Source organism: Topomyia yanbarensis, chromosome 3 (genome assembly GCF_030247195.1).
Source record: "Topomyia yanbarensis strain Yona2022 chromosome 3, ASM3024719v1, whole genome shotgun sequence".
In the NCBI taxonomy this organism is placed as follows: Eukaryota; Metazoa; Arthropoda; class Insecta; order Diptera; family Culicidae; genus Topomyia; species Topomyia yanbarensis.
This window is the reverse complement of record NC_080672.1, coordinates 99,362,562-99,385,100: the sequence shown is the minus strand read 5'-3', so window position 1 is coordinate 99,385,100 and position 22,539 is coordinate 99,362,562. Positions and strand designations below refer to the sequence as shown.

The window sequence follows — 22,539 nt, the reverse complement described above, 5'->3', positions numbered from 1 at the left end:
ACCAATTGATTGTCGTACCACCAATAAAAGTGTCATTACTAAGTAGTGTCATTACTGGAATTGTATGGGAATTCCTTCATTACTCGCCTTACACGTTCATTAAAAGTGACATGACATTACTAACGCCTCGTGTACAGAGCCCTTTTGACTACGTTAACCGCAATAGATATTAGAATAAGATGAATTATTGCACATTTTAAGATCAATCATAGTAACCGTCAGGATTTTCCCGAAAAAAGCAAGAAGTCGTCGAAAAATCAAAAAAATCGCTAGACTGAGTGATTCTTAAAATTGATTAAGATATTTCAACAACACAATTGCCCTGCTCATCTGTTTCGCTGCTGAAAAGCTCTAGGTAGCCTTTCGAAAAAAGAGTTATCAAGTGTTTTGTCTGAATCGATGGCATGTTAAGTCGGACTCACTTTAGGTGATTACAGTTACCTAAGGTCATGCGATGATCGTTCTTTGCGCTATCACCATAGTTGTGCTGATGGTGAGGATAGGGAGCTATTCCAAAAACTACCAGTGGGCTGTACAACTCTAACTCTTAGGGTGCTTACAGAGTGGCCGCGAGATGCTGAGCAGGGGCTGGTACTGACAGTAGAATACGAGATGAGAGAAACCTGCTTGCAGCTTATCAAATGGAACCAACAGAGTAAAAGCAGGCAGTCAGCGCCGATCCGCTCAGCTTTCACTCTGACATCATCCCTTTGTTTTGCAGCAAGAAGGTTTCTCGCACAGCTTCTCGCCGCCACTCTGTAAGCACCCTTAGACCAATGCGAACTGAGCAAGTTGGTTGTTATGGACAAATTCTTAGTCTCAGGGAGGAATGTGATAATCACCTTCCGGGCTACCAGCGAAGGTTGAAGGACTTGTTTTATTGAACTGTTACAGTACACCCGTTAAAACTACAATTGTCCAATATTTATTTAATATCCAAGTAATTTGTACAAAGTGTCCGAATTAGTTTTTTTGTCGAATGGTTTATAAACTTTCCCTAATAAACCTGACGGTGGTTGTGAACCGCTATAGATTGGTAATGTAGATTGATTATTGGGTATGTGGTGTATGTAGCAACTTATCAAATTGAAAATGACGGGGTATTTTACGAACTATTTAAAACATGTACGTTCATGAAAGATATCAATTGCCAGCTATGTGATTTCAGAACTAATTCGATTTTTTGCCTTTAGCATTGTGTTTAAGTATCACAGAACATGTTTACCATCTATTATAGCTTCGCTCGCAGTGCCTGTTTGTGTCCTCCCATATCCAACTGACGAATATGTGAAAACAGAATTTCGGTGTATTCTTCGGTGTGTTTGCGGAAATGGCCCACATGAGGCGAACGGTCCCAGCATTTAAAGGTACACTGTTTTAACGAAATTTAGTTATGTATGGATAAAGCTCTTTCTAAAAAATAATTCATTACCTTAACTCCATTACTCTCCCAGCTGTCCTTGACCCGGGTGTTCGCTTCCACCGTTCCCACGGGGTCTGTTTTCGACACTAGGAAAAGAGCTGGACATCTTAGCATGTTTGTGTGGAACATCTGACTGGAGCGGATGTAGTGTGATGTGGCTGGTTCATGAAATGCCTTCATGTGGTAACTGAAAATCGAGATATAAAATAAGAATCTTTAAGATTTTATATTCCATCACTGCTCACATCATATATTTTCGCAATGCAGCGCGAAGCGTTGGGTTCCTTGGGAACAGAGCTCTCGGTACCCCTTCAGGAATCTCCGTAATGTCAGCAGCGCTATCCCAGATTTGGCCCCTCACACGATCCAGCACAATTTGGTAGTTTTGAAGATCTCGAGCGATGTGAACCATACATTCACCCCACAGGTAACCTCCTACTGAGAATCCGTGAAAAATGACACCATTTCTGAATTCGTTATTCTTCAAAAATTTGACGATATCGGCTGCTACCAGCTAAGGTAAATAAAGATTGTCAACCTTAGTACGGGTTACGACGAGGTTATGAAAGACACACTAACCTGAGAGCCTTTCACAGGCCAAAGCAACTGCCATGGGGTGAGCTGCGTCACAACAACCTCGAATCCTTGGTCTGTGTACAAATTGGCATATTTGACCAAATGCTTATGTTTGGCGTTCAGCCAGGCAAATATTAGAACAGTTGGTTTTTCGAACCCAGATTTCAATCTGCAGGTGATTTCAAATATTGGGAATAAGTTAAACTGTTTGGTTGCAAACAAATCTGATAGCGATGTAAAGTATGTACAACAGCATTAATTTTTTGTGATTCTGAACTATTGTAACGAAAAAGTAATTTCTTGAATATTGAATAATACTTACTGAAGCGTTTTCGGATCCTTTTCGACATCTCTTCGCTCTTTGGAGTATATCTGTAGACTGCGGGAGATTTCTTGAACAGTGAGGTCTCGATTCGGGACCACCATGTTGACCTGTGAGAAGTAGATTTTCGTTAATTCGGAATTTGAAATAAAAAATCCTGCATATTTTCAGTGGGTGTTAATGTATGTATCCTATTTTCATTAGCTCTTAAAGTCTTTACAGAAAAATATTAACAGAGCTAGATTTCATCAAGTTAAACCGGAGTTAGATTTTAAAATTTAGACCTATTTCTTTACGATGGTCTTTTTACCGCACATACCGTTAAGGTACTAAGCTGATTCATGGCCAAAACTCATCCCACTTATGCATAAACCAATACTGAAAGTTGCATTGAATGCAACGTATTTCATCATGTCAAATGTAAGACTTTCAATATTTTTTGAATGATAAACTATACCTCCAATACTTAGTTCATGCATTTTTTACTGAGTCACGTTAATAAAAATAAACAAACAAACATCTTTCTCTGGACAAACCTGGGACGGGACTTGCGAATAGTTCAATTTTTTCGAACTCGAACCCGACCCGAACCCCGAAAGCTTGAAAATTGAAAAGCTCGAGCCCGAAAGTACAAAATTTGAGAAACCAGAACCCGACCCGAGGCCGAACATTTTAAAATTGAAAAACCGATCCCGACCCGAGCCCGATTATTAAAATTATGTAAAACCCGAACCCGACCCAAACCAGAAAATTGATAATTTGAGAAACCCGATCCGAGCCCGACTTCTTAATACGGAGAACTATCTAAAGATCCCGAAGATTTTAGATCAGAAGCTCAGCTAAGAATTATAGATTCACTCGAATCTGAAGTAGCACCATACGCGTCTAATTTATCTGCCTATGGCAAAACGAATTACTGGCGAGTGGAACTTGCATTTATATTTACTATTATTAAGCGTCAAATTTTTAATGTTCTGAGAAATTCATAAATCATCAATATCTTAACTGGAAAGTAGAATAAATTAGCGGCCAAGTCATGCGGAAACAAAAAGATGATGACAATTTCAAACAACCTTGCCCGTCATACTTCACCATTTTTTTTAATTTTTTTGATCGAAAATCATTCTTGCGAGAGCTAACCTGAAATCATTATGGCAACGCTTTAAACGTCAGGGTATTTATGATATTAGAGCGCTGAGTGTTACTAGACCACCTATACAGGCTGACATGAGTCGCAAATACTATCTGAATAACAATCTGAAGCGAAAACGGACACTATACACGAACACTGACTAATGTGGCTACGCCACATCGCTTTTTTGTGCACTGTCCGACTTCGCTGCCGCTCAGTCGGCTTTTAACTAGCTATAGCCCCTATGTTTAAGTAAACCGGGCAAACGAGAGGACCACAGGTTTGCCTGTAATTCCAGCTACGGGTTAATCAATGCCTCGTCCAACGGATCCTCACCGGCTTTGCGCCGCTTCGGATCCTTGGCCTCGGATATGCGGCCAAGCCGCATCACACTAGCTCCCAGTATAAGCTCACTTGTTAAAACACTGTCACTGTTATGAGAATTATTAAGCACAACTTGTTTTTTAAGTTCACCATAAAATTTCGCATGAATTCATTAAATTTATTTTTTCTAATGCATAAGCACATATTAATATGTCGTTTTACATTTTCTTTTCTTATGGATCGTTTTGTAAATATCCATGAACCATAATTTCGTTCGATATATGAATCATTTCTACTGTTCATTTTTACATCTTCTATGGACCAAGAAAAATTATTTAGCAAACATTTTCATCAAATTTATGGAACTTTTTCTGATATTTTATTGCTCCATTTTGTAATACCGTGGAACATTTTTGTCGATATTATGGAACATATCGACGTGTTTTAATGTACATTGTTAATATTCTATGGATCAATGTCAGTTAATTTATGGCGCAAAATGTATCATTTTATGGAATATTTCCAATATTTTTATGGGGCATTGGTTCATTTTAATTGCTTTTTTATTACTATTTTAGTGCTCTTTTGAGACCATTTTATGGTTCAATTTTACATAATCTATGGATCAAATCACCCTTTTTTAGGGATCATTCACACAGTTTTATGGATTTTCAGTTTTGTTTTATGGAACATTGACAACTTTTCTATGGATCGTTTTACAATTCTTTATGGATTATTTTAAATATTTTATATGCAAAAGTACATTTTCCCATTAGTGTTAAGACGATCGTCTATGATGCGGAATATAATTTCTTTTATGCTTCAGATAGCACGATATCCGCGCGAGTAGAGATGCTTCGACATCTCCAATTGAGCTCTCGGAACGACTCCAAACTTCTACAAATCTGCCAATGGCTTGAACAGAGCACACAATATTTTTACGATCAATGCCTTAAGATCTTGAAAATTCATGTATTTTCATGGAGGAAACCTGATCATGCAACGGCCCAGCCCTGGGACAATCTGACAGAAAGTGCTGGTTTCATATATGTACCACTGACTTGATAGCGGCGCTAGTATACCATCACCATGTGAGTGCCATCTTCGTTCATGAAGAGATTGGGTGCTGTGTATAGACGAAAACGGTGTCAAAGAATGGTTGGGTGTGATTTGTTCAAAACCCGAACCAGACCCGAACCTGAAAATTCCAAATTTGAAAAACCCTAACCCGACCCGAACACGAAAGATTAAAATTTCTAAAACCCGACCCAAATCCGAGAATTTCGAATTTAAAACCCTGGAACCCGACTCGAACCCGAAAATGTTAAATTTGTAGAATCCGAAGCCCGTCGGGTCTGAGTCAATAGAACGTAGCCAGTTTTCTGCAAAAACAGTGCACTCCACTATACCGGTGCACATCAACCGAAACCCCTAAAAAATATCGGTATAACTTTGAATAAAAAATCGGTATTTATCGGTGAACTCTATTTTGGCAAACCAGTGTTAAATTGTAATGGTAATTGTAAAAGGCGATTGAAAATAGGGGTGCTCAAGTCAAAGTGTTTCTCCGTGCTGGGGACTGAATGACTAGTAGGATCAAAATATGCCAATCGCACATTATATTCTCCTGAGTGTTACCCTTGCTGTGTTAAGCGAATCTCTGGCACAGTGGATTTTTATTTGTTCGCAAATCGTGGGATTCAAATGACAGTCATGTCCCTGATACCCATTTCGGGGTTCGCTATAGGATGATGATGAAATGTGTAGTGCTATGAGTGTTAGAGTACTACAGATCAATATTTTGCATAACCCTACAGCAACTATCAATCTATGCCCCCTTGTACAAGAAAAAACAGCTTCCATAGTTTTGGTTTAAAAACCGTATTTCCATAAAGGAAACTCTGTATTGGAAAGCTAGTAAACGCCGTCTTCGTTGCTATAAAAAATGGTATGACAACGTGAAATGCCTCGTGCATGTATACTTGCGAATAGTGTGATTGATCTCTGCTGTTGTGCTGTCACACTTAATATGACTGATGATAACATAAATAGGAAATACAATTGTTCGGCATATTTTCCGCATAATGAACTATCATCTTCAAATGATTTTGAAAAAGTTATTTCTCGCAGTATTCCCGCAGATACCTTCCAGTAGCGTAGCGGGAAATAATTGTACAATTTATTCTCAAAGGATGTCGCATTACTTATCAGGGGGCAAAGAGCTTTAGACCGATTAGTCTGACCTCCCTCCTTCTCAAATCAGTGGTACGATTAATAGACCACTACATTCGTTATGTTAATATGGGTGAGAACCCACTGCATTCAATGCAACATGCATGTCTGCGGTGGAAATCTACCTCCACCCTGCTACACAATGTTGTATACAAAACTAAAATTGATTTTTTGCTAAAGCAATGAAGCTTAGGAGTTTTCCTTGATATTGAAGGTGCTTTTGACAACGAGTCTTTCGAATCCATTTTGGAAGCAGCACGAGGTTATACGTGAAACAAGAAGCAATTATATATCACGAACTGGATACACGCAATGCTTAACAACCGACATCTGTGCTTATCGTTAAGACGAGTTGAGATAAGGAAACTGAGCGTCTGCAGATGTCCTCAAGGTGGTGTACTGTCACCACTTTTTTGGAACCTTGTCGCCGATGGCTTGTCGAGGAAGCATCTGCGATAATAATTTCAAAGTCGTTGCGTGAAAAACATCACTGATGTTTTATTTGGATTAATTGATAGCTCAACATGAAGATACAGTTTTCCAATAACATATAAGGCATGCTGCATCAGATCAAAAAGTGTGCAAATTCCTGTGATCATTATATAATATTTATCGACGAAACTATGTGTTATCTGAAAGTCCAACTCTTTGAGAATAGTTCCCCCAATTTCCATAGAGATCCGAGCGAAAAATCGAAAGTTCCAGTGCTACCAAGAGCAGTGGTAACATGAAACTTTAAATTTGATTATCTCGAAATATTATTTCTCCGAAAATAGCTTTTCCATTATCACCGAATTGCCAAAAAAACTCCTAAACAAATCTTCTTTATTTTTTCAATGGTCCGTAATTAATTTTTCTCGTATCTTAATGATTCTTTCGAATTTTTCGAGCTTTAAGATTTTAGTTGATCTGCTGGACTACCATCGTAATCCCCGCAAGTCGCTTAAATAAAAAAGGGTTTCGGGGAAAAGACCTCAATTCCACCAATTATCAATATTTTTTATCAAATAATGCTTGTTTTTTCACTGAAAACGAGTTGCAAACCATTGTTCCAGAAAAAAATTGAGGAAAGTTTGAATTTCTATAAACTTTTATGGCAGTGTTCACGGATTCTTGACGCTTCTAAGCGCAGAAACTTACGATCAATTGCATGGATCTCCATGGAAATTTGGGGACATATTCACTATGAAATCCACCTTCCATTGGTACACTGGCAGTTTTGTCAAAAAAAACTGAGCTTTTACATTCAATTCGAACCATTGGACTTTGAACAAGTATAACATTGTTCAGAAACATTTTAGCACCATACTTCCTTCGGCAAAGTTGTTAGGCGTATCCAGTACTATGCATATTAGGGTGGGACAAAAATAGATTCCAGCTCCGAGCAACTTTTTGGGTACCATTTGGGTCCTAGAACATCTGTGCAAATTCTTAGCTCGATCCCTGAAACTATATTTTTGCGCCCACTGTTTAAAGTTTATCTGGGATTTTATATGGGAAAATAACTTTCACAAAATAATTCCTCCAGGAGTCGCTCATTGCTTCCTAAAAATAAACCGTTATATGGCTTTTGTAGGAAATTTAACAAAAAAACAAAGTCTCGAAGACGTCGAAACGATCTGACGCTTGAGAAAATAGTTATTAAGGTGAAACCAATTGATGCTCTGACGATTGATAAAATATTCATTTTTTCTAGCACCACTTTTGTTGATTGTCCAATTATATGCAAATTTGTTTTGATCTTCTCTTAATGTGTCTAAATCGTTTATCTATACTGTTTGGCCACTTCGCAAGAGTTTTGAGGGATAAATTGAGTCTTCTTTTGTACATAATAAGAGAAAATTAAAGATTTTGTATATAATTCGACCGTCAGCAGCAGTGATGCTATGAAAAGTAAAATTTTCATTAAACTTCAGTGCATCAATCGGTTTTTGCTTAATAACTTTTCCCACAAGCATCAGATCGTTTCGTGGTCTTCTAGACTTTGTGTCCTTGACAAATTTCCTATAAAAATCGTACATCTATTTATTTTAGGAGGCCATGGGCGACTCTTGGAAGAATTAATTTGCAAAAGACGTTTTCCCCATACGAAATCCCATGTAAACTTTAAACTGTGGGCGCAAAAATATAGTTTCACCGATCGAACTAAACATTTGCAGAGTTATTCTGGGAGCTAAATAGGACCCAAAAAGTTGCTCGGAGCGAAATTAAATTTTTTCATATAACCATGTCCCACTCTAATGCATAGGGGAACATGGGGAGACTTGACCAAGCGCAAAATTCTATTTTCAGCTATGGCGTCTTCTATTCGATTCTTAATTTTTTTTCAAAAATATTTTTATACTTGTTTCGATCCCTTAAGGTAATTTTGAAAGTTTGGAGTAAAAAATCCTTTCCTTGCAGAAAATGTTACGTGATTAATAAATTTTCGATAAATGATGTAATTTATCAAACTTTGTATGGACATATCTACTCGACTACTAATTACTATTAAAGGACTAATATACCATCTTAATCCTTGTGAAGCAGTGAAAAGATTTTACATAAACTGGAACATTGGAATAGTTATTACTGGAATTCGCATGAAATTGAACGCAATAACTAATGTTGGGGAGACTTGACCAAGATTTTATGGGGAGACTTGACCAAGTGGCGATCAGCTGAAGAAAGATGCAAAATTCCTAATATTTATTATGCTTTGGTATCTACTGTTAATGTTAATCACGCCATAAAAAAATCCCACCCCAAACATAAGTCTTTATATTTTAAAATTTGTAAGCAAAGTTAGCAATAGTAGGACTGATTTCGTGACGTGTGAACATGCAATGCAAGCAGTACAGTTAATCCTTAAAAAGAAATGCATTTAAAAAAATCAAAATTTATCAAATGCAACTCTTTTATATTTTTTACTGCTACCTAAGGATCTCGACAATAGGGAAAAAATAATTACAGTATGTTTTATGTCATTATTTTTTGTTATGATTTTTCAAAATTCTCTTGGTCAAGTCTCCCCGCAATGGGGAGACTTGATCAGAAAAAACGATCACAGAAAATTTTTTGTAACTTTTCAAAAATTATATTAAAAATTCTGTAAAAAATCATGAAGACGCGCAATAACTTTGCGCATTATATCTGAATGATTTTTGGGGGATTGAAGGCTTTTTTAGAGATTTATGCAGTTTTAGCTGAAAACCTGGTCAAGTCTCCCCATGTTCCCCTATACGGTACAGGTTGCATTCTGCAACTCTAGATATGAAAATGCAAAAAAGTAGGTTTTCCCACACGAAAACCCATACAAATTTCAAATATAATGCGCTACGCTGGGTAACAAAAAAATCGACCCCAAATTTGGCATAATTGATTGTGACTCCAAATGAAAAAAAATTGTGCTGGCTTGATGCGGTCAGGTTTAGGTTTTCCATACAACTGTACCCAACCCTAATGTACAGAAAGCTAACACTCAAGGCTATGCTATTGTTCCTAATCCAGTGTGATAAAGAGCTATAGGCTTCATCAGTTGGATGCATTATTGAAGAATCCAGGCTGTTTATTGTTTTTGGCTGTGATTGCATTATGTTGTTATGTTTCATTTTCCTACAGGAATAATGCGATTGAATATTATGCATATACTCTTTTTGATCACTTGTGGACAACTTAGAGTGGGTAAATCGGCGTTATTATTGTATTCTTTTGATTCAGTCTTCCCGTAAGAATCACTAACTGTAATCTAATAAAAAGTCTTCTAAAATTCAAGAACACTACAACTAGAATGATAACAAAAATATTTTTACTTTATCGGTTGTGTTGGATATTTTCAGCAAATTTAGAACTAAGAAAAACGAAAGAAATGAAGTTGAAAGAAGGATAGGTAGAGGAATATGCGTATTCATGTTCGAATCAGTCACAAACTTAGAACGGAAAACTAGAACTAGGCAGGCTCATATTGACAAAATCGTTAGGAAATATGAAGAATCCTTGGCCTTCTGCTGGTAGGAATTGGGCGTTCCATCCAAGTCTACCGCATAGTCGTTGATAGAACACATTTTAGTTTAATAAAAAAAAGAATGTTCTGACGAGACGAAGTCGAAACGCAAATTCAATAACTAATTTTGTTAAGTACTCTTAACAAATGTGGTTATAAAATGTTTTTTCCTTAGTGGAGAAAAAATAGTTTTCTCCACTAAAGAGAACCATAGCATAGTGTATATTGCATCGGCTTGCTAAGCCCAACCAAGTTTCGATTTCATTAATTCTCATCAGCTTAATCAGAACATATTTTCTTGCAGGACATCACGCAGAACTAGGATTTGCTCAGAAACACAAAATATTTTCGTTTTTGAAACTAGCGTAAATCCGACGTTAGCTTAGTGCTGTCACTACGTTAGTGTCGAATTCTAATGAGACGAAGTCGAAACGCAAATTCCATAACTAATTAAAAATCTTTTAACTTTCTAGTAACTCCGGCCTCTTTCCGAGCATATCAGTAGATTAGGATCGTTCGAAATTTCTTCACAGAATGAGTTTTGACAAGTTTTATTGTGGGCCTAGAATTTTTTCGAGATATACTCAAAAGTTATTCTCTTAAATGTTACGATTTGTTTCACGGTCAATCGGGCATCTAAGATTAATTTGACAATCTTAATTTGATATCTCTTTGGCTAAACTCTATAGATAATTGTAAGCAGCTGATGTTATATGACGGTACCATTTATAGCAAAAAAAAGCTTTTCATTTGGGAAAATATAATTTATAATTGCTAATCTCTAACACAGTACCCAGATAAATGTTGATGTGTACAAAATGGAAAAGCTAATGTCGTATGAGGTTAAATACATAGACAACGTTAGGATTAGCTAACCTAGCCTCACAGATAAAAAATTAATTTTTATAGATAACAAACCAAATTAAATTTGATGCGTTAACGTTGAACACATTTTATTCTATCGTTTATCGTTATGATTACTATAAACGCTTGTATAATTTTGGTTATTATGCAGAAAAGTTAGATAAAATGTGTGATCACTGAAATCAATCGGTCAGATATTAATGCACCTATGAAGCTGTTAGAATCTACTCAGTCGCAAGTTCTTCAACTGTCCAAGATATGTATATCGTCTTGGTTCTTCTTTGATTGTTTCTGACGAACGACCCCAATGTAGTCCAAGATCCAATTTGCAAGGTGGGTGGGTTGGTGCAGCAAGCAAAATAAAGCAATACATAGCTGCCAAGCAGGTTTCACTTCTCATCACGCACCCGATGCATGTATGCACATTTCCCATCAGACATATAGTAAGCATACAACACTAGCAAGAGCGGCTCGTAACGAACCCGTACAAAGTCCAAGCAGAATTTATTTTTCCGATCAATCATTATGGTCGGACGGAATCATATATCTATCTTTGCCACTTGATAAGTCTAATCTAGCACCATTGGTTGGGTTGTAGTTAACAAGCTTCGCATACTGATGGTTTATGCATGCATCGGTAGTAACAGATTAGCGATTATTAATTAAGGAATGTTAAGACCTCACTGAGCTTACATGTTGATTGGAACGGAGAGTAGCACTTAGAATCTGGTTCTGCGGAGCGTCATATTTCGGTGAACTGGCCAGGGCACTGAACCTTGCGACTGGCCCAATCTGCTGATCCAACGATGTCAGCATAAACTTTTTAATATTGCCCGCAATATTCTGGTTGGCACTTTTTACCGCAGCCGTAACAACCAGTCGCACCGTGAGAAACGCCATTGCACCAGACTGGGTTTAACTAGTTTTACTTCTCTTGATAATCTATTGGAGGAATTGCTCACTTGCTATCAACAATGTCTTCGTCAATTAAACTCAAAGCGACGAACGGCTCTTATTGAAGCAAGGTTCGGCACTCGCAATTGCCGTCTCGGTCGACTTATTGGGTTGATAATATTCAAAGTGTGGTACGGAACAACGAAAAATATAAACTGAATATCTTATGAGCGAAAATGACTGAACAACGTCGAGGTACAAAGGTACACACAGTACTTACACCACTACTATACCATGTGCACCCCCTTTTTCTCGCAGAAAGGCACCAACACTGACCGAGCGCGCTGTATTGATACTGTTTTTGCGGTTTTTGCTCCTATGTACTGCGATTGTGGACATGCGACCCGTGCCGTGGAATGAACAGTTCCACAGTTACCGTCTGCATGTAAATATTACTAGTACTAGTGTAGACCGTCTTGTCTCGCGAGGCACGATGTTTGCTAGATATGACTAGATTGAATTATTTTTATTTTCTTCTGGGTCTAAACTCCAGTACTTCCTAGAATGTTTGTGGATCCGAATTATGCCCGGCTCAGTTGGGCTGTGTTACAATTGGTGAAATTTGTGTAAGGCAATTACATAATTAATTATGCATTCTATTTTTTTCTTTCAAAAATCGAGGAAAATATTTTTACATAGTCACTACTTCCAAACACCGTTTCTTTTCAAGAATTTTAGGAAATGCACTTTTAGATCGCTATATTTAGCCGCTTAAAATGTAGACACTATACACTATTTATTTCTCTATTATCAACACTCAAGATGATTGGTAATGAAAGCGGCGTTTATCCAACATCGTCAGCAACAAAACAGTCAGTACCAAATTAATTTTCCAATCTCATGCACAAAATCAGCTGTACATTCTAGCCAGATGATTATAGCAATTCAAAGAAATTTTGAGCATAGTTTCCCTAGGGTCGTCTCGCGAATCCACTCAACACCATGGCCTTGAATGAACTAAATCCAACATATGGAGAAACAGCAACAGTGGATGGTGACAAAGCAAAATGAAATTCGGTGTTGCCAGCCTTCGCTTCACTCCGGTTTATTGAAAAAAATTAAACAGTTTATCATTAACTTCGTTAAAAAATTATATGAAGGGTTCTAATAATATCGCATATAGAATTGTTCAGATCAACGTAAAATCTCTACTGACCAAATGGTTGTTTTACTTAATTTTAGTAAGTTTAGATCAAAGTTTCGTCTCATCAATATGTTGTAGCCTACTCATCTATAGACGTTAATCCTGTAAAGTGGGATTTATAGTAGGGGAGCCCAGGGCTCGTTGGCGGTTGGGGTAAGTTGGCGGAATCCCTTTTTATCTATTTATATTATCTCTTCTTGTGTACCTCAAGTTATATGAAACCCGTTATCCAATGTGTTTTTGTTGTAAAACGATTTGTTTGGTGGAAGTCCCCTCTCCTAGGTTGACGGGTTTGACGGTATTGCAAATATCTTCAAGCATATTTGAGCAGACACCTGCTTTAAGATGGTTATTGCATTACGCCTCGATAGTGTTGCATCGAGGAGACCGAGAGGGCTTATGGGCCTTTTTTATGTTTTTTGTTATTTCACACTCTGCACCAGCCCAAACTAACAGTCAGCTAAGATCCTGTGCGCACTGGCGTGGCCGATTGGCGGGTCGCCATGGATTGACTTTTTCTGTGGGCTGTGTTTGCAGACATTGTTCAACAGCTTAACGGCTGTCTTTTTGAGCACGGCTCGCAGTGGGAGTCATTGTGTGTCGATTTATTGGTCGACCTCGTCAACGTGCACAGTAGACTGCCCAGAAAAATAATGAATTTTTGCAAACTCAATCGGCCCACCCCTGAGTCGATTCCTAGTCCCACCAGGAGTACTTGCTCCAAATTTGAAGCAAATCGGACAAGTCTAGCTACCGGACCAACGTGCTTGAAGTTTGCATGGGATTTTTCGACAATTTACATGGAGAAAACCCTCTTGCTCACATTTTCGCCGCTAGGTGGCACTGTATACATCAGATTATCACCAAAAGTGAAACTTAAGAAGATAATTTTATTATCTACAACTTTGTTGAAGACTGCAAAGCGATCCGACTCCAATACGAAAAGTTATTAAACTTTTAACGAAGTGATGTCTGAGTCAGTTTTGCATGGGGCCTAGCAGTGCATGATAGTGTATCAGTACTAGGTTCTAACAAACTAAACATTTTTGTGGATTAATGGTTAGATTTAGCTGAATAGTATGTTCGGAAGAATTGTAGTACATAATACGAGTTATGTTTTGGTTAGAAAATTGTAGTTCCACACCTGACCGCATAGATGGCGCCAACACTAACTTTTCAACGGAGAGAGATAGAAATTAGGTGTCTTCTACAAAGTTGTAGAACAAGAATATTGCAGTAATTCTCCCAAACATCTCAATATTCTATCTCTCTCCGTGGAAAAGTTAGTGATGGCGCCAATAATAAAATAATAAAATTGAAAAATAACTCCCATATCCACTAGGCAAAACGTTCCATGGCGACATGACCGGAAACTCTAGTGATATGGAGTAACTCTCTCCCTGTCAGAATGTGATCCGTACACCGAAAGCTAAAGATCAGAATGACGGTCCGCGAATATATGAATGGCCGCAGGGTTTCAAAATCGAATTTATACACGCGAAGTCACATACACGCGACAAACACGTCAACATACGAACGCTTAAGCCCTTCGCGATCATCTACGCACACCTATGCCTGCGATCGCGTAAACTTGATAACACTCCGGCAATTGTGTGAACGTTTTAGTACTTACGAAGTTACAAACGCGGTCTCAAACGTGAACCCGCAAACGCGCGCGATCATGAATCGGTCACGTCCGGAAATCTTTAGCCTTCATTCTAGCAATTTAGGTCCATACATTCAGTTGGACCAATCAAAAAAAAAAAAAATAAAGCTCATATCCACTAGACCACGCGTTCTACGGCGACATGAATGGGAATTCTAATGATATGTAAGAACCCACTTTCTTCTGGAATCTGAACCGTACAAAAAAAAATTAAGTATCAGATTCACGGTCCGCGCGCGATCATTCTAGAACACACGTGAATATGCGAAAGGCACACGGTTATGAAATACAATTTATTCACGCGAAGTTCATACACGTTAGCACACGCGACATACGCACACGCGATCAAGCACTTTAACGTACAAATATTCGAGCCCTTCGCGATGATACACGCGATCGCGAGTCCCTACGCCCGCACATACCTGAACCGTACAATGAATATCACATTCAGAATCACGGACCGCTACAATTGGCCTAAAGCAGTGTTTTAGTGGACGACATTGCATGTCTCGTCTGCAAATTGTAGTATGTGATTCTGACGGGGAGCCCTTCAGAGAACCTAGCTCTACAGCTCCAGTAGGACAACTCTCGAAAAAAGAAACGATTTGTTTGGTGGAAGTTGTGGGTGATATTGTGTTTTTAAGCGTACCAAGTAAATCTTCTAAATTTCAAATACTTTACGTTATTTAGGGTGATTTTCAATTTATTTCCCTAATGATTATATTTTTCGATAGCGCGTGAAAAGAGCTTTCAGTATCCGTTTAGATATTACTTCTATCCACAAACAACAGTTATTTTTCAAATACAGCAACCGTTCGGCAACTGGGCTAAGACTGGGCTAAAGAGAAATCGGAAATTGATGTTATGGTTACGAAGTCGATTATTTAATAAGTTACCGAATAATATTGACAAATACCTTTCAATGTTCGCTCAGTGAAGCGGTGAAAAAATCGGCGAATCGCTGATTTACGACCACCTAATTCCTAACAAACAATTTCACTTTATTGGTTGATGAAATTGAAATTAATATTATTGTTATTCATTTGTCAACATTGTTTTCCATTCGCTGGCTCCTTGTTAGTTTTGACACTAAAATGTCAAATCACGTTTGACGTCTACGTTTGGACGTTTAACTGCTTTGTAACTGGACTGCAGCCCACTTACCGAACGCCCAGTTAAAAAGCAGCACGGTTAAAGAGCGCCCAATTACCGAATGATTGCTGTAGTTTTTAATAAAATATGCGGTTGGGGCAAGTTGGCGGTACTATCTACAGTGCAAAAAAATCATCAAAAATTTTTTTTCTGGAATTCACTCCAAAGTAAGAAAATTCTTTTCTTGTGTATCTCGCCAATGTAGGAGACATTTATTCCGGCCAATTGCATGAAGAATTTCGAAAATTTGCTTTTGAATAGGGAGTACGCGTCAAAGTCAAATGCCGGGATATTGAAATTGAAATTTAATAGCAAATGTCGGCTAATATAAATTTTCTCGAAAAGACATTCAGCACGTTTCAAAAGAACCCTTGAAATAATTGCATCTCCATTTAATTGCTTAGTTTTTGGCGCATCCTAACATACCGCCAACTTACCCCGGGATCGGGGTAAGTTGGCGGGTTTTCCGCGTCACATATTTTTATCTCTAAAAATGGAGACAATACAACAGTCTGCTCTTTCATGCCGCGTGTTCTATTTTGCAAGATTTACCTACATTAAAGCGGTAAAAATTGAAAACAGAAAATACCGCCAACTAGCCCCGGTCTCCCCTACTAATCGTGAAGCATCAACAAAATTTCAAGTGATTTTATCACAAAATGGCGGCTGTGCAACAATTTTCCCCCGTTTTGAAAAGGGTTCACGGCCGGGAATCTATCTCCCGTAATTGTTGAACTTGTTACGTAGCGGATCAGAATGACCCGCTACTTAGTTACCCCTAGTCCTTGGTCAGAGCCACGGGGACCGTCTGGGGTGGACTCCAAAGGGTTCTTTTGCTGGCTAGCACGACCTTGAGGTTCGGAGGCTCAAGGACAATGACACTAATCAAGGATCAAAATGCACGGTCTTATCTTTTACACTTTTTTATTATAACCTACTTACAATAGTGTGTATGCGTGAGTGTGTGAAGTGGCAAGCCGCTGGCCGGCCGGCGGTCACGGGCTCGCGGTTGAAAACGGTGGACTTCTGGGTGGTAATCTCGTGGACGGTTGACTCGTGGATGTTGGGCGACTTCTCGCTTTCTGGGGTTTCTCCTCGCGGTGCTACCGCACGTTCGTGGTGTTTTCGCAAACCGTCGATGTATCTATAATAATGGCTTTTCGCTGCTCGTGGTCTCGCTGCTCCGCTCCTCTAAGGACTTGCGGAACGTTTGCGGTAATTTGCTGACCCGGATCAAAACGCCCCTCCAATAGCTGCTGAGCGAAACTTGCTGGGTCTTGAACGAGAGAACTTGCTGCAGACTACTGGGCTTCAGAGCTGCAAATTTTCACCAGGTTGTTTTGAACTTGCAGGAAGAACAAATCTCAAATCATGCCCTACTATGTTCAATTCGCAGTTTTTTGTTTGCATCATTCATTCAAATAGCCGAGTTGCTCAATCATTTTCCATTCATTTTCGATTTCATTGACCCTGTGAATATCTCTGTACTGGGATATTGACTAGGTTTTTCCAGCAAAACTACTCCGGACATACTGCTTACTGTCCATGGAAAACGCAAAATATGTCAACATTTAACCTAGACTGGCTTCTACAGAGCAGATGACAGCTTTGGTTGGTGAATGAAAAAGCATCAATTTGAAATGAAGACGTACGGTTTGGTTATGAAAATCCCGCCAACTTGAAAGTGAATGATTAGGGGAGGCTTTGAATTTGAATCATGGTTGGGTTTGATTGAGCTGAAAGTTGGCATTTGAAAATGAAAATTTGCACCACTGGCTGGAACAGCAATTTCTTTGCGATTTTGTCGTCTTTTGCACATATATAGTTTATTTGGAGTATTTTTGGAATTATCAAGTTGTCAATTTGCAACATTGTGTAGAATAAGTGGAATAGTCAATATGATTGTCAGTAGCATTGGTTTATCGTTTCGCTAATGACAAGAGGAAGCTTCAGGGAATGGTTTTTTTAAGGTCCAAATACCATTGCGGTTATCTTACAGGAATGGTCACCAAATATTCGGGTGGTGTGCCACGGAACTGCTACTTAAGGAAGCTAGAACATGTTCCTATACAATCAATCCTAGTTTTTGACGGAATGCCATCTGTAGCTCCTATTTTGTGCGAAAATATCACTCCTCTTCACTTGGGTTTCTTTTCGAAACTCTCTTGTTTTTCTTCTCGTTTTCATTGCACTTTTTCAAATGCACTCTTTTCACACAACACTGCATAAACACTCGCGAAAATTTAATCGTTTACTAACAAAACTTCAAATTTTCTGCCAATGTGCAGATGACCAAAGGAAAATGTTCGGAAACTCTCATTTGTGCGTTTGAATTTTCACTTCAGATTTCAGTTTTTCTCAATGTAAACAAGCGAGTCGGTGCCTAGCAACGTGGCTTCCACATATCTTCACCTTAAGAGGAATTAGTAAAACAAAAGTTTGTTTACCAATCTTATTAGCCCTATTCAAAAGTTGATATGGAATTTTCCTGTACATATCGAAAGCCGGTGGTTTTTACACAAATATTATGCAAAGAGTTGAGTACTAAATGTTGAAACGGCCGAGTAATGAGCAGAAGAGAAAGACCCCAAAGTGAATCTCTCATTGTTACTTACGTTCTATTCTAAATTTTCTCCAGAAATATTTGTGTTGTTTAAATTGGTATTTTCCCGGTATCCTATTCGCGGAAGTCAAAAACATATCATGAAACATAGGCGTTACCTTCCAAAAGTTTTCATTAGCTTCATTCCACGCCTTGAGCTTTTCAGTTTGCATCTCATGAAATAGATTGATCCCTTGAACTTTGAATTCATAACATCCAGAAATTTACTAGGCGATTGAAGTGAAAAAATAAAATCGATTTTTGATCTGGTAGTTTGCTGTTGGTTCGTTCTGTCTTTATAACGGGTAAAAATACAGCAATTTACAGACGTATTTCATGTATTTCCAAATCAATTTATGGCTATTTCCATATGCCATATACATTTGTTACTGTACTGTATATAATTGTATCTCATACATATATGCAGATGGGTAAACACATTGAACAAACAAGTCCGGATTTATCTGGTTTTCATCTTTTTTCGTGTATTTATCTTGAGCGGTAAATTACTTTAAACGCTGCAATTGTGGTACTAGCAAAAAAGCATTTCCGTTGACCAATTTCATGTCGTTTTTATATCACAGGACACGGTTTGATGATTTTTGGTTACAGTTTTGCTTTCGGGGTATAACCTGTGATGTTGAGTGAGCCGAGATGGTCCAGCAAAAGATCAATATACTCATCACGATGTTTATGAAAATGTCCCACGTGCGGCGAACGATCCCAGCATTTGAAGGTTGTCTGTTGAATGATATTAATAGCAGTTATTTAATAAAATAAAATTGTGCTCATTGAGTCACCTTTATGCCAACTGATTCCCACGCAGCCATCAGCCTTCGGTTGGCACTTTCCGTACCGACCGGATCGGTTTTCGAGAGCAACAAAAGTGCAGGGCAGCGAGCAGGTTCGTTGAAATACAATTTGGTACATTTTTGATAATACTGAGTGGCTTCCTCGTGGAACAATTTCAAGTGGTACCTGTGTATTGGTAGAGAAATGATTCTTTAATTGCGATATTAAATTAAGCGTGACGGAATAAAATTACGTTAAGTAGCCACGAAGTGCACCCTGGAGTGTAGGATTCTTTGGTAATATGGCATGTGGGACTCCGACAGGAATTTCACTAATATCAGCCGCGCTGTCCCAGATTTGGCCTTTTATTTTGTCCAGTACTATTTTATTAGCTTCACTTTCGTGGATTTTGACTAGGCATTCACCCCAAAGATAACCACCGACGGAGAATCCATGTAACACGATTCCACCTGCTAGTTCATTATTTTTTAGAAATTTTACGATGTCACCGGCAACTGCCTGGGAACCAAGAACGGGCCACATTAACTGCCAAGGGGTAATGTGTGTCACCAGAACCTCGAATCCTTGCTCGATGTAGAACTCCGCAAACTTTCGTAAATGCTTTTCGGATGCTTGTAGCCACGCTAATATCAGAACCAGTGGTTTATCCACTTGCTGTTTCAGCCTAAAATTTTTCACTTGTCATATCATTATTACACATACAAAAATAAACTAACCTTAAGGTTTTCGGATCTTTATCTCAGTTGCTTCTCGTCGAGCTATAGAAATGCATATTCTTCGTTACACTGTAAATCCGAATAACATTCGAGGTCACCTTTGAGCTACTGCTTCTGGATGCCATAGCGAGTTGCTGAAAGGTGTATTCAATTTGTAGGAATTAGTTTTTAATTCATTTTCCCGTCACGTAGAAAACACTTGCATTGTATACATACCCGGTTTGAACAGTTTTCAGTGCAGACACTTCCAGCGATCTGATTGCTCAGTGATCCTCGCACCCGCCAGTATCCACTAAATTGAACAATTCCACTAAATTGGTTGGCAAGGCAGACTGGCTGCCTGAATAAGTGATTTCTGCCGGCTAAATTATTCGTATTTAAGTTGAAGCCACGTGCAATCAGCCGGTGGGATAGATGGAACATTTCACGAAGAAAAAAAAAGCGGTTGTACCTGCCGAAGGTTGAAGGTCAAGTCTGGTCTTAAAACACCCAGAAAAAATTACTGAATTTGAAAGATGATTTACCGGACATAGGAGGGTCCTACAGGGTAGAGAACGGGTGGGAGGCGAAGTAAAATGCAGACCGAATGCGCTATGCTCGTGGAGCAACTGATTGTAGATTTTGCTTTGGTGCTTTATGTGTAGGGAAATTCTCGAGCAGTTGTTTCACCTCTTGCGAGCGTGATGAATATAGTGGATTTGCTTCTATATTGTATATACACTGGGAACAGCTGGATACAATGGTTTAATAGTATGTGAATTATTGATTGTGTGCATAATTGTAAAACAGTCTCAAATGTTTGAGTTAAGGAGAATTCTTATTTGATGCACTTTTTTGCCATCTAGGTATAATGAAGCTTACCAGTTTGTTTTGGTTGACTATGTCTAAACCTAAACTATAATATATCAAGAACAAACCAAAAGAATCTAAACTCTGTACCAGTCATTGCTTTCACTCTTTCTTCTACTTTTACTCTTAGATTTTATTCATTGATGATGAATTTTGCAGCGTCGATGAACGCTAGTTGGTTCATTTCCTGCATTACCAGTTTCAATTTATCTTTCGCATAAGAGAAAGGTATAGAACCCATTTAAAAATACTGAGACTAGAAATACTGAGTCGTATATATGAATCAAATCAACTCGACGAATAAGGACAATGAATGACTGTATATGTTAAGTTAGTGTACACACTCGAATTAAGTTTTTTTTCTGTTCGGTAACCTTTATGATGACATACTTCGACAAACTTCATAAATAACTAACTTTTCAGTAAACATGATCTATTTCATGGCACTTTTGTATATATGCACTCAATTCAGTTCGACATGTGTCATGTATTAGGGTACGTGGAAAATCTAGGGGAGGGTAGGGGTCATGGGAAAGTTCACGCTTGTCCGTGGGGGGGGGGGAGGTGACGGTACTGGAAATATGTCCACGGGGACTTTACATTATATTTTTGTCTTTCATAATGAAATAAAATATCTTTGTATCGTCATTGGTGTCAGCACTTACTTTCAAATTTTTGTCAAGTTTTAAAATAGTCAAAGTGCTTATAACAGCATAGTGTGGTATGGTATCATCAAAAAAGTCAGAAGAAATTGTGCGAAGCAAAATCCGAGAAAAAAATTCTGTCTGACTCATTTGTTTCAATCTTAGGTGACTTGGTCAAATACCACTAATTTTGGATTTGAAAGTTTGTGGTTGAAATTGTGTGCCAATTTAAAAAATAGATTCCAGCTCCGAGCAACTTTTTTGGTACCATTTGGGTCCTAGAACATCTGTGCAAATTCTTAGCTTGATCCCTGAAACTATATTTTTGCGCCCACTGTTTAAAGTTTACATGGGATTTTATATGGGAAAATTAACTTTCACAAAATAATTCCTCCAGGGCTCGCCCATTGCTTCCTAAAAATAAACCGTTATATGACTTTTGTAGGAAATTTAACACAGAAACAAAGTCTCAAAAACTACGAAACGATCTGACGCTTGAGAAAAAAGTTCTTAAGCTGAAAGCAATTGATGCTCTAACGATTGATAAAATATTCATTTTTTCTAGCACCACTGTTGTTGGTTGTTCAATTCTCGACAAACATTTGATTACGGCTTAAAAGCCAACTGTCAAAATTCTCTTTGAAAGGAAATTCCGGACAAACCATTACTCATCAATCACAGATGTTGGTAATAAACAAAAGAGAAAAGTTTTCTCTTTCATTAACTGCTACAAACTGTGTTTATCCAGTAACGGTTTGTCCGGAATTTCCTTTCAAAGAGAATTTTGACAGTTGGCTTTTAAGCCGTAATCATATGTTTGTCGAGAATTATATGCAATTTTGTTTTGATCTTCTCTTAATGTGTCTAAATCATTTTTCTATACTCTTTGGCCACTTCGCAAAAGTTTTGAGGGATAAATTGAGTCTTCTTTTGTAAATAATAAGAGAAAATTAAAGATTTTGTATATAATTCGACCGTCAGTAGCAGTGATGCTATGAAAAGTAAAATTTTCATTTATCTTCAGGGCATCAATCGGTTTTTGCTTAATAACTTTTTCCACAAGCATCAGATCGTTTTGTGGTCTTTTAGACTTTGTTTCCTTGACAAATTTCCTATAAAAATCAGACATCTATTGTTTTTTAGG

General features: G+C 38.1%; 1 protein-coding gene and 1 pseudogene across 5 annotated transcripts; both read right to left on the bottom strand.

Annotated features, from left to right (window-relative positions):
• Positions 1-902: 902 nt before the first annotated feature.
• LOC131688859 (transmembrane protein 53-A-like) lies at positions 903-20,867 on the bottom strand. Of its 5 annotated transcripts, none has more exons than XM_058973435.1 (7): positions 12,030-12,753; positions 11,549-11,797; positions 2,322-2,431; positions 2,003-2,168; positions 1,669-1,937; positions 1,433-1,610; positions 903-1,372 (listed from the first exon to the last, which is right to left on the bottom strand). In XM_058973435.1, the coding sequence occupies exons 2-7, from the start codon at positions 11,753-11,755 to the stop codon at positions 1,232-1,234; spliced, it is 1,071 nt and encodes a 356-aa protein (XP_058829418.1). In that variant the 5' UTR covers positions 11,756-11,797; positions 12,030-12,753; the 3' UTR covers positions 903-1,231. The 5 variants fall into 5 exon arrangements, with proteins under 5 accessions (XP_058829418.1, XP_058829419.1, XP_058829421.1 ...); XM_058973436.1 differs by having other exon boundaries at positions 12,630-12,753; XM_058973438.1 differs by lacking the exons at positions 11,549-11,797; positions 12,030-12,753 and adding an exon at positions 20,764-20,867.
• On the bottom strand, positions 18,694-20,031 carry LOC131688860 (uncharacterized; annotated as a pseudogene).
• Positions 20,868-22,539: the final 1,672 nt, after the last annotated feature.